This window comes from Otolemur garnettii, unplaced genomic scaffold, assembly GCF_000181295.1.
Source record: "Otolemur garnettii isolate 467f Iridium unplaced genomic scaffold, OtoGar3 scaffold00273, whole genome shotgun sequence".
Taxonomy (NCBI): Eukaryota; Metazoa; Chordata; class Mammalia; order Primates; family Galagidae; genus Otolemur; species Otolemur garnettii.
In genome coordinates this window covers 965,411-977,986 of record NW_003852668.1, presented here as the reverse complement: position 1 = coordinate 977,986, position 12,576 = coordinate 965,411, and the positions used below count along the sequence as shown (strand labels likewise).

Below are 12,576 nucleotides of genomic sequence, written 5' to 3'. Positions count from 1 at the left end.
AGCAGCAGCCCTGGGTCACAGAACCTTCTGCCATGGCAGGAATATTCTGTCTGTCCAATGGTCCCACCAGCCACATGTGGCCATTCACCATTTGAAACATGGGTAGTACAACCAACAGACTGAGTCTTCAATGTTATTTAATTTTACCTAATTTAAATATAAAATTAGATAGCTGTCTGTGGCTAGTGGCTATGGTATGGATGGTGCAGCTCCGTGGTGCTCAGACTTGGTGTGGGATGAGGGCCCTGCTGCTTTCCCGTCCTCTTCATCTCATGTGGGTGGTCCCCACCCCTCCTCCAGGTAGCTGTGCTCCTAAGGCCTGGCTGGTGTGTGTAAAGCAATTCATGCAAATACATGAATTGGCCATGAATTCAGGCCACTGTGATGGAGCCAGATAACGCTCAGTGGAAGTCACCTGAGACACACCCCTACCCTTAGCTGGGAAAAGGGCTGGGGTCTGTCTTCAGTTGTAGCAAGAACAAGTGGGACAGGGAATTCTTTCCTCCCTCCTGTCATGAGGGAGGGTGTGGGCAGATCCCCACGGATGGCAGGCCTGCGTCCCACTGTCTCACTGTGACTTCAGCTGTGCAGGGAGGTGAGGAGCATCAGAGGAGAATCCAGGACTTGGTAAGAGAAAGGGCTGAGGAGACGGTGACTGAGTCTGGCTGACTTTTCTCTTTTCTTGGCCAAACAGACTGATTCCCTGAGAACTGTTACAACATGAGCGGGGGTGCTGCTGCAGGGGTGGTTTGGATTCAGTCTCCAGCTCAATTCTTATAGCTGTAAAAAACATTAAATGCTCTGGTGAATATTAAGAATAAGGGTCATTTCCATACTGTTTAGTAATAAAGACTTGGTTCCAAGGAGTTCAACTACCTTAACCTAAAAGGGGGATTTACCATAAGGGAACAGGAATGCCAGCTAAGAGTGGGTAGTGGCTGGGCTTCTGCATTGCTTCCAGACCGTGTGTGGATATGTGGGGGCCCCAGAGACCCCTCCAAGCACCCCTCGTCTCCACCTCTCACTGTGCATTTAGGTTCTTCTTTCTCAGTGTAGATGTGACTGTGTTGTGAAGCTTCATCCCTGGGGTAGCAGGCTAAGACCCGGAGAGTGATGGGAACAGCTTTTTTGGGCTGAATTCCAGGTTCCCAACAAAGGGACACCTATGTCTCCTGGATTAATATCCTGTCCCAGGACCTACCAACTGGGACATTTTCATGATTCAGCTATATGGACAGACTCATCTTGATCCAACTGTGCAGAGGTCGGGAGCAAGGACCATCTCAGAGGGTCAGGTCATTAGGCGGTGTCAGATGTGTAGTCTTGGGCAGGGCCCTGCACTGATGTGCCATCAAGAGCCTCCCCTAGGAGAGAGAGAGCTGCCCCTGAAGGCTGCTGCTGAGATGTATTCTTCTTCATGACAGAATCTCTGTGTGGAGTGGCTTTGGTAGTTGCCCTGGGCTTCCAGTTTTTCAAGAAGATTCACTATTAGCAGAGAAACTCTAGGCCCAAGAAACATGATGGAAGTCAATGGCTTCTAGACAGTAAAAACTTGGCCACAATTTGGTCTGGAATCCATCTGCTTCTGGAGTGGTCATAAAACTTGCCTCCAAAGCTACTAGTTTGGCTCCTATCGTATCTTGTAAACGGTTATAGAAATGCTTTTCACTATTAGCATCTTGTAAGTGAAAATGTGATCTACTGCAATGCAGTGCTTTTAGAACTACATTTTGTCATGTGTCAAAGAAGCTCAACGGTGAATACAGCCCTTCCTTGGTCATGACAGTTATGTATACTGAAGCTCACCCACATTACAAAAATCACTGAGCATGGATTAGAATACAAACTGCCTTACAGGAAAAGCTATCAATGTATTCATTCACTCAGATGTTCATTCATTCAAAGGCTATTTGCTGAATACTCTTAGGTGCCAGGGACATTGGAACAGAAAATAGAAGATTGAGTGCAGCTGAAAGCAAAGTTTAACAGGGTTTCCTCAGTTTGTGTATCTTTATTTGGCTCAGTCTGTCCAGGGAGTCCTTGCTCCAGGGTGACCATACCTGGTTATCTGGGCTGGGCACTGCACAAGGATGCTGGGGCTGAGTGAGGATTGAATCTTGTGACTTGTTCCTGCACTGTGGTACAGGTCCACCTTGGCCTAAAGGGGTATTTTTTCTGGTAGACTAGTGGTAAAGGTATTTTATTGTGGGATAAAATATTTTTTATAAAAAATATTTTTTATATTTTAATATAAATATTTTATTATTTATGTTTATATAAAATATAAATATTTTATAAATAAAATATTTCCTACATAGTTTATTGTGAGACCTGGGACACCAATAGACAGAGGCACTGATGTACCAGAGCTTAGAGAACAGGTGTAAAGTGAGAAGTGTCCTGAGCAGATCAGGTCACCCAAATGTGATAGCTCTCTCTCGATCCATTGTTCCTTTGTTCTCAGTAAATCTCCTACTCTCGGGCCTGTTTCAGTGGCCAAACATGTCACCCATTTTTCTACTCTCCATCCCCCTCAGGACAGAACACTCTGTCTTTCTTCACTAGCCCTCCCCCTTCCCCCCTTGAATTCCTAGCATCCTTCTGAAGCCTGTCCAAAGACTGATTAGAGAGACACCAGGGAGAGGTGCAGAGCCAAGTAGGTGGGCCAGGCAGAAAGGGGCTGGGAGGAGGGTGACCAGGGCCTCCCTAGGAGAGAGTTGTGTTTTGGCTACACTGGAATTTCATTTTGTTGTTCATCTCTTTGGAGACCAGGACACTCAGGATGCCCTGTGTTTGATTTTTTTGTTTGTTTTATTTTCTTCCTGTTGTCTCTGCCTTCACTATTCCTAATTTGCATCTATGGTGCCACCATAACCTAAAAGTCACCTTAATGGATCAAGCACCATGTAAGAGGCCCAGTGAGATGCTCTGCACCATTCCCAGCACTCATGGGGGCGCAGAGAGGAGAGGGGCTGTGGGGGAGGAAAGGAGGTGTTTTGCTTGCTCTTTGTGTGCTGTGCCAGGTGTCATCCTTAGCTGTTCCCAAGAGAATGTGAGCAACTGAAGGGCAGGGATCATTCCCAGCTAATCTTGGGGTGCTGTGAAGTGCAGCCCAGTTCCAACTCAGGGGATTGTCAGTCAATATCTGCATAGTGATTAGAGTAGGCTGGGGAAGGAGCAGGGTAAGAGGATTCATCACTTACTGTGTCTTTTTATCTTCTTCCAATTTCCTATCTTGTATATGTGTCTTCTAGTAGACAAATGTAGCTTCTATTGCACTTTTAGTGAGGAGAACCAGCATTTGTTTATTGCACTTTGTTCTTGTCTAGCTCAAATTATTGAAAGTCCCCCAAGCAGCTAATGTCCAATACGAAAAGGATGGTCCCTCTAAACTCTGGGACACTTTGGTTCCCTGCCAGGGGGTGTCTCCACTGTCAGGTCAGCCCACAGGAAGGAGGGTTCACCTTACCTGCACCACCAGCTGGGCAAACTGTCAGGGTTGGTGCTCAGGGCTCCTACGCATTACAAACCCTGTGAGATGCTGGATAAACAGGTTCCAGATTTCTGAGGCTCAGCGGCATAGCAGCCTCATGGCCACTCACACATTAGGCTCCATGAGGGCAGGGCCCTGTGCTCAATTTCACCTCTCAGCACAGAGCCGGCATGTAAGCGGCTAGACAAAAAACATCGGGGATAAAGTACAACAAAATAGTTTCTACACAAGCTAGACAATGAAAATGGTCTGCAAATAAGAGTTGATGGTGTCATTTCGTTAAGCTAATAATGCCTGGTTTCCACAAGTAGGTTTAATGAAATCAAATCCCCTTCTTCCTCTCCACATCCCTGTGCTCAGGGAAAGCGTGTGCAAGTGTGGCTATGCCCAGAGCCATCACATAGAAGGCACCCAGATCAACCAAAATGAAAAATGGAATTACAAGAAACACACCAAGGAGTTTCCCACCGACGCCTTTGGGGATATTCAGTTTGAGAGTCTGGGAAAGAAAGGCAAGGTAAGCAGTGGCCACAGCTCTGTACTTGGGCTCAGGAATTCATATGCGATTGTCAGGGTGGAGGCAAAGAGAGGTAGTTAATGCCAACAAAGACTGCAGAAAAAGGTGAGATTAGAAACTGGAAAACTCCACAGGTGAGGACGGGATTACCACCCATCCTAGACTGCCTCTGTGAGCAAAAACACAGGGCCCTGAGCTGTGTTCTCTACACACCCACGACGCGCCACCTGCAGGGATCTGCAAAAGTGTTTGATGACGGAGAGAGCCTCTACTTACATCCTCGGTATCCCCTGTTTAGTGCCAGCACCGTCACTGCCACTGACCTCGCATCCCCTCGCATTCCCAAGCCCTACCATGGAGGCCAGGAAGGGTGGCCCAGCCCCCTCCTCTGCGGTCTGTGCCCTTAGGGTAGAGCCCCGGGACCCCCCAGCCAGGCGGCGGGGCCGCGTGCGCTGCTTTGCTTCCCTTCCCCGCAGGCCTCAGCAAGGGCCCCACGATGCACCCACTTTCCCTCGGCTCCTAGATCCCAAGTCGACCCGGGCGCTCTCCTCTCTTCCCACAGTACATCCGCCTGTCCTCTGACACGGACGCAGAGCCCCTCTACGAGCTGCTGACTCAACACTGGCACCTGAGGACGCCCAATCTGGTCATCTCCGTGACGGGCGGGGCCAAGAACTTTGCACTGAAGCCGCGCATGCGCAAGATCATCAGCCGCCTCATCTATATCGCGCAGACCAAGGGTGTGGCGCGAGGGGCGGGGCGCGGCGGGGGAAGGGGCGGGGCGCGGCGGGCGCAGAGGGCAGGGGGGGCGGGGCGCGGTCTCCGCGCAGAGCCCAGGTGCTGCCACCTGCAGGGCACATTTTTCCTAGAGCGGCATCCTGGGATAAATGGACACACAGGGCGCTCTGGCAGGTGTGTGGGAGGTTTCCCAAAGTAAGTCTTTAAATTGGCGTTAAGATGCTTCTTTGGGTCGGTTGGATTTTATTTTTTAATTTTCTAATGTTTACATTTTGTTATTTACACATATAAAATTTTCCCGAGAATTTCCATTGTGGGGAATTGAAAAGGACAGTTTAATTTGCTTGCTTTGTAATTCTGAGATCAGTAATGCACTTTTGGAAATAGTAACGGTCCCTGGCAGGTTGTAAGCGTGTACGTGTCTGATGGACACGTGTTTTTAAACAAAAATTCAGTTAGTGTTTTCTTTCTTTTTTAACTTTTCATTAAAAAATTTCGTATCTACAAAAAAATTGAAGAATAATACAATGAAAGTCTGTACACTCTTCACCTTGATTCACCAACTGTTAACATTTCCACCATTTGTATTATCTTGTTCCGTAAGTATCCACATAGTATAACTTGTTTTTAGAAACCATTTGAAAGGGTGTTGCAGAGGTCATGAGCCTGAACACCGGAGTGCATGACTGCATCTCCTGACTATGGGGTGCTCTCTCACATAAGCCAATGTGATTTCCAACCTGGGACAGTTCCTACTGACCAATACAGTTCATTCTCAAATTTTGCTAATTATTCCACCAATGTTTTTTAGAGCAAGTATTCCTTTTTATTCATTTAGACTCCAAATCTGTTTAGCTTTTTCTATCTTTTTAATTTTCTGACCTCCAGAACCGGTTTTTAGCCTTTCTTTGTCCTTCACTACATTATTGAAGAGTATAGGCCAATTGCTTTGTAGACTGGCCCTCCATTTGGGTTTGATTCTTTTCTCAAAATTAGGTTCAGTTTAAAATCTAAGCTTAAATTTTTTTAAAACTTCTTTATAAATAAATAATACTGACTAATATAACTAAGGAAGTACATTTCATATATGATTTTTTTTGTTAATGTCAAGAAGAAACTGAGTTTTTTATTTTTATTCTTTTTTAAAGTTAGAATTTAAAAAATCTTCCAGAAAAATTCTCCCATATCTTCTAGCTCCTTCCTCCATTCCCTGATGCCAAGTCAGTCCAGTTTATTTTTATTCTTAATTTCCTGACCAACCAGAGGAGTCCATTGTGGGTTGTCTCTTTGTTATGAAATTAGTAACTCAACTTCCTTACTACTAAATCCCGTAGACACATCGTTTGTTCATTCAATAAACACTGGATGCCTCCTATGTGCCAGGAATTGTTTTAGATATTGAAAATACAACAGAACAAAACAGACAAAAGTCCCTGGCCTGGAGGAGTGGCCTGTCTGTTTCTACGTAGGTGACTGAGGGGTGAGAGCAGCAGTAAATGGTCTCGTTGTCCCCTGTGGCGGCCAGGTGGAGTGCTACCTTCACTTCTGGTTGCTTCACCTTACAGGGGAACATTGAGGGGCTGAAATCTGTCTAGACGAATGAGACTGGGTGCTGGAGTTATGTCCCATGAGAACTGGCTGAGAGAAGTGGGTATGAAACTTCTGAGGGCCACATCGAATTTAACTAAAAATATCAGAAGAACTCTGATATGGAGATGACTAAACTGGTTCTTCATTGCTGAGGACAGTTAAAAAATGAGAGAATGGAGATAGCCAAGAAAAGTGCTTTCTAGGGATTGCAGCAAAGTGCTGCTTTGAAATTCCTGAAGCTCCCAGGACCAGAGCTGATCCAGAGAGGCTGGTGACTGCCCTTGGTGGGGGATTACACTGAGGTCATTTCCAACTGTTTCTATTTTAGTCCTCTGAATGAGTCATTGACTTCAGCTTTAGATTATAGTATTATGCTATGTAATATTTTTGTAGGTATTTTTTTACTTCTATTTTGCTCCAAAAAAGTTAAAACTCTAACAAAACCCTTGGCATTGAGAAGATCATCAAATATAAACCTTAAAAAGGCCAGTGAAGTCATGCCATTATAAAGTAAAGCAAAATCATTAGTCCCAGGGCCATCCAGGAGGCTCCACTCTGTGGTGTCTGGAGCAGGATATCTAACTTTCCACAGTGGCACTGCCTAACTTGCTTTGCAGCTCAGTCAGTCTAGCCATTGTCCACAAAAGAGTCCCCCCCCCCAGCCCCACCTCCCAGAGATCTGGAGTGGGGCCCCAAATCAGTATTTTTATTGACCACTTCTCAGAAATGCTGTCTACGGTCCCCTTTTCCTTCCTTGCCATACAGCACAGACAAGGCCTTTTCAAAGCATAACTGCCAATGCTGGCTGTGTCCTTGGTCCCTATTGGGTGGGCCCTTCCTTAGGTGTCCCTGAGCACGGGATGGGGGCCTTTCCCAGCTGAACATCTGCTCTTCTTGCTCACTGACAGGTGCTTGGATTCTCACAGGGGGTACCCATTACGGCCTGATGAAGTACATCGGGGAGGTGGTGAGGGACAACACCATCAGCAGGAACTCAGAGGAGAACATCGTTGCCATTGGCATAGCAGCTTGGGGCATGGTCTCCAACCGAGACACCCTCATCAGGAATTGTGATGCTGAGGTACAGGAGGGGCAGGTGGAGTTCTGCAGGGTAACATGGAAGGAAGGTTGTGACAGGGACTGTGGCCTGAACCCTGGGGCTCTGAGATGGAGTCTGTCTATGGGGAAGTCTGCCCTAGAAGGAATACCTTCGGGGTCTCAGGAATTAAAAACAAAGATGACATACATAAGGAACCCCTGGGAAGGAGTTATTATTGAATGCATTTTGTTCTGTAAAATTCATTCTCAGCATTCTTGATAAGCAAGACTTATATTCATCTTGGGAGAGCTCAAGCCCAGCCAAAATGCCTTGATTGCTTGGCCACACTCACAGAATTCAAGTCCATTGTTATGGTTCCTGGTTAATTTGGTCTTCCCCCTCCCCCTGCCAACTGTTTCATGTGTACATATTTAGAGAGTAATGAGCATTTCATGTTAAAAATACAAGGTAGACATATGGAGTTTTGTATCAAGTATGGACTTTCAAAAACAACATTTCTAGTGAGTCAAGGACCTTCTAAGCAACAGGTGTTCTCTTCCCAAAAGCTTGGGACCAAATGTTAGGAAATCCAAATTTAATCTGCACCTTCTCCCATCTGGAGCTCCTGAGAAGTTTAGACAACAAATGTTCAGGATTTTTGGAGTTGCTGTGGTTCTTCTTCTAAATTGTTTTGCTTCAGTGTCCTTGTTACCATTTTTGAGATCTGTGAAGGGTTAGCGGAGAGTGGGAGGTAATCCTTATGCATCTCCAAGGAAGCAGCCTGGTGAAGAGGAAGGAAGGTGGGTTTTGGAGACAGAAAGCCCAGTTTGAGTGACCACTGCTTCTAGCTGCGTAGTCTTGAGCCAATCCCTTCTCTCAGTATTTTTTTAAAAATAATAACCTTGTACTGATAGGGGGTAGATTTATGTCATTGCAGAGAGTAGCTTTTACTGCTAGACGCTCAATAAGAAATGGCAAAACGGTCTCTCATCAAATGCCAACTTCAGGGATGAGAGCAGCCTGGAGTAGGATTTTGAGGACAGTAATAGGCTGGGTGTGAAATATTATAATACCATATAGTAGTAATAACAACAATAAGAATATTAATATTAACTATTAGCAAGGTTGGTCATGGGTGTGGGAGTCAATTTTGTGTTGTAAAGTTCTCATTTTGGGTGTGGATATAGTACATGTATTAATCCACAGAGTGACAAAAAGAACCCTGAAAGTAGTCATTTTTACCCTTGAATTGGAACAAAGACTTCACTATTTCCCTGGAGACTGTTCATGGGGGCACATTTTGTGGCAACAAGTAAAATTGCAATGAAAATGTAAAGATTAAGAGAAAGTGACGATTATATGAAAATTAAAAAACAACCAGCCAATTATCTGGTAAACAAATATTGGGCCATGAATGAACTTCAAGAAACATAATTTTATATCACTTAGAAAGTAATGCAAATAAAAATATTATATATTCAGAATAATAAATGTGAACATCTATCAGTAGTTATATATGGCCAAAGCTGCATTCACGGGGAAATGCATAGCCATATGCATTTAATAGTAAAAATAAAGTTTATAAATAATTCAATAATCTTAGTAATGATATCTAACATTTAATAGCACTTACTATGTACTAGATTCTATTCTAAGTGTTTTGCTTATATTAACTCATTTAATTTTCACAATACACCCATGAGACAAGTACTACCATTACTACTCTCATTATAGATGAAAAAACTGAGGCATAGATAGAATGAGAAACTTCCCTAATTTGCATATTTAGTAAGTGATAGATCCATGCCTCACAATCTTTTAAGCATGATAGCATTCAAATTAATAAGTTCAGAAAATAACATCACCAACACAACTATGGAGAAAGGAAAAAAATTATATTCCATCAGAAATAAATAATTAAAAAATAAAAATGAGAAAGAAAAGAAGCATTTTTTATTCTTTAAAATAGCTAATGGTTTTGTTTAAGGAATAAAACTGAGAAATTAAACATGACAGTAGATATTAAGAAAAATATGAGAATGCTACAAATACTGGCATGTCAATAAATTTGAAAATCTCATGAGAACTGATGTTTTTCTGTAAAATTATCATTTTCCAAAACTGATTCAAGAACTAGAAAGACTGACTAGTGGGATTATCACTGACTGAGTTTAAAGAGAAATGAAAAATGATCTCCCAAATTGCTTTGGGTCAGATTATTTCACAGGGCAATTAAAAAATCTTTTATTAATTTGTTAATTTTAAAAAATATTGAGAGCCTTCTAACACATGCAGAAGAACAGGTCTTCATAAATTCCTAGAGCAAGAGCAAATGTGTGTTCTGTCTAGGAAGCCATTTGGAAATATGTATCAAGAGCATGAGTCTGTTGGTGCTGTGGGTCCAGTAATCATACTTCATACTTACAAAGACACCACTGAAGAATTTAACATTTGTACAGAGATCTTCATTAAAATATTTCTTATAATAGCCAAGAATTGGCATACATCTAAATAGTATAGAGTACTGTGTCTGTGGTAGGAAAACCTTCAGCTAGATTGCTATACAAACATGAGAGAAAAAGCTATTCCCAAAGGTGTTCTGATAGTGCAGGTATGGGAAATACTTATAATTTTAAATATAAAATTAACAAAAAACATTCCTAGCAAAGAAATGAATAGGCTAAAATCTTGATGGTAACTCTCCTGGGGTTGTAGAATTAAGCATGATCTTTAATTTTTCTCTTGGCTTCTGCATTTGTCTTAAATGCTATAGTTGACATTATTTTTGGAGACAAATTGTAGTGCTAGTTTCTATTCTTTGATGTTTCTGTTAAGCTAATCTTTAGGGACTTGGAGTAGTTTCACAGAAACTTGTATGGACTGTGGTTAGCTTCCTGTCTCTTTACTCTCTTCCCTGAACAATAGTGTTTGGTCTTTTGCAGAAGTTGAAGGCAGAGTTGTTCACAATACCTCTATTAGCCATTTCTTAACTATGTGGTTTCTACTCAGGGTTTTATTATGAAACCCTGGCACTGGTCCACAGGGCTTACTAGGACCCAAATTTAGCTGACTTGAAACAATGTCACATTTCACAAACACTAAAATTTGGGGATCTCTTTCAGGGTTTTTTCTCATCTTCTATCATCTGTTTATTCTTGACTTAGTACTACCCTTCCAAAATTACTGTACCATTGGCTGGGCACGGTGGCTCACGCCTGTAATCCTAGCACTCAGGCATCCTGAGGCGGTGCATTGCTTTAGCTCACAAGTTAGAGACCAGCATGAGCAAAAGCGGGACTCCATAGCTACTAAAAATAGAAAAATTGAGACAAGAGGATCACTTGAGCCCAAGAGTTGGAGGGAAGTTGCTGTGAGCTATGGCTCCAGAGCACTCTACACAGGGCAACAGCTTGAGACTCTGTCTCAAAAAAAAAAAAAATTTACCGTAGCATTACATATGCATTAAAAATATAGCTAAAGCCTCTAATGATTATTCTTGTTTTTTCAAAATCTTCTGAGCATTACCATGTATTTTTTTTTCATTTCAAATTTGCAACCCCTTTGTCAAGACACAGTCAGAATCAGAATCATTTTGAACCTTTATTTCCTTACATTTGAAATGAAGCCTGTCCTTAGGAAATGTCTAAGACCTTCCTGAATTTTGGAATCTGGGAGGAGTCATCAATGGAACTGAACCCATGGATTAGCTTTAATACGAACATATAAAATTGTCACCATGTATCTTGGCCAACAAACAAACCTCAAAGACAAGTTTCCCTATACTTTTCAGGGATGTTTCTTAGCCCAGTACATAATGGATGACTTCACGAGAGACCCCCTGTATATCCTGGACAACAACCACACTCATCTGCTGCTTGTGGACAATGGCTGTCACGGACATGCCGCAGTTGAGGCAAAGCTGCGGAGTCAGCTGGAGAAGTACATCTCCGAGCTCACCATTCCAGGTCAGTATTTGGGAGCTGGAACATTAGACATGGCACAATGGAAACAGCAGCTGCAGCACAGCCACCAGCTACCAATTATTGAGGGCAGCACGATAATAAACCCACCGATGAGGTGTTTTTACTGCCAAAGAAGAGCTGTTGTTTCTCTTCTTTCTTCAAAACACTAGAACTGCTTCTGCCAGGGTCACTGTGAGGTGTACAACCTGCCAAAGTCCATGACAAATGCCTCTTCCACTCTGGTTTGTCAGTATTAGAAAGACCGTGGTCTCTTCTGCTAGACATCATGTGAGAAAAAATAAAATCTACTACAACAGGTAGGAGTTTATAAGGCAATGCCATTAGGTAGGGTTGAAGTGGTGAAATAAACACACTGGGTTAACAACCTAATGGTTTGCTTTTTTTGCATCTTGGTTACTTCTGCGCCTAAAACACTGGTTTCAAGGGCGAGCATGCCGCAGAGGAATGAAGGCCTTTATTCACCACCTCAGTGGCACATACTTTCTCTGTCTTTGAGCTGGCTGAGCATACTTCCATTGAGCCCAACATAAGCTTTGCTTTTCATGTTTTACAGATTCCAACTATGGTGGCAAGATCCCCATTGTGTGTTTTGCCCAAGGAGGTGGAAAAGAGACTTTGAAAGTGAGTTCTGGTTTGGTTTTTTAGAAGATTGATTAATAAGCTTATCCAACAAATTTGTATTTTTCAGGGCTTTGACCTGACTAATTTCTGTCACTACAGTAAATAGGTAGTGTTTTTCTCCATGTACTGTTCGCCTAATGGATTTCAGTTAGGCCTTGGGTTGGAAGATTTAGTAGGAGAATTTGAGGTGATGGGAATAGTCTGTGCACTTAGTGTCAGCTTTGATGACCCACCTGCCAGAGAGAAGAGGTGACATTCACTCAGGAGACGTAAGGATTGTGACCAGCATGTGTATTGCAAACCCATGGCCACCAATCTGCAGAGATCTGTGATGATACACACACAGATTGCCTCCAAACCTCATGTTTTCAGGCCACCTACGGCCCATCCATGTCTCCCGAGGATGCCAGGGTGCCACACAGAGAAATCCAAACCCTAGGTGATACTGAGATCCTAGAAAGATTCTTTCATGATTCCATGCCTGCAACGGTGAACAGTTGAGCAAGAATTTGGCTTCCCAGCCATTTGTGCAGACTCTGATATCATGGAGGTCATCTTGCCTGCAGCCTTTTTCTGTCTCAGTTTTTCTTTCCCT

General features: G+C 43.1%; 1 protein-coding gene across 2 annotated transcripts in view; it reads left to right on the top strand.

The window, feature by feature from the left end:
- Positions 1-12,576, top strand: part of TRPM8 (transient receptor potential cation channel subfamily M member 8) — a 91,000-nt gene that overhangs the window by 5,943 nt on the left and 72,481 nt on the right. For both annotated transcript variants that reach the window (XM_023508751.1, XM_023508752.1), the window contains exons 3-7: positions 3,854-4,010; positions 4,573-4,750; positions 7,247-7,419; positions 11,168-11,342; positions 11,914-11,981. In XM_023508751.1, the coding sequence (XP_023364519.1) occupies positions 3,854-4,010; positions 4,573-4,750; positions 7,247-7,419; positions 11,168-11,342; positions 11,914-11,981 (751 nt within the window). The remainder of the gene's footprint in view (positions 1-3,853; positions 4,011-4,572; positions 4,751-7,246; positions 7,420-11,167; positions 11,343-11,913; positions 11,982-12,576) is intronic.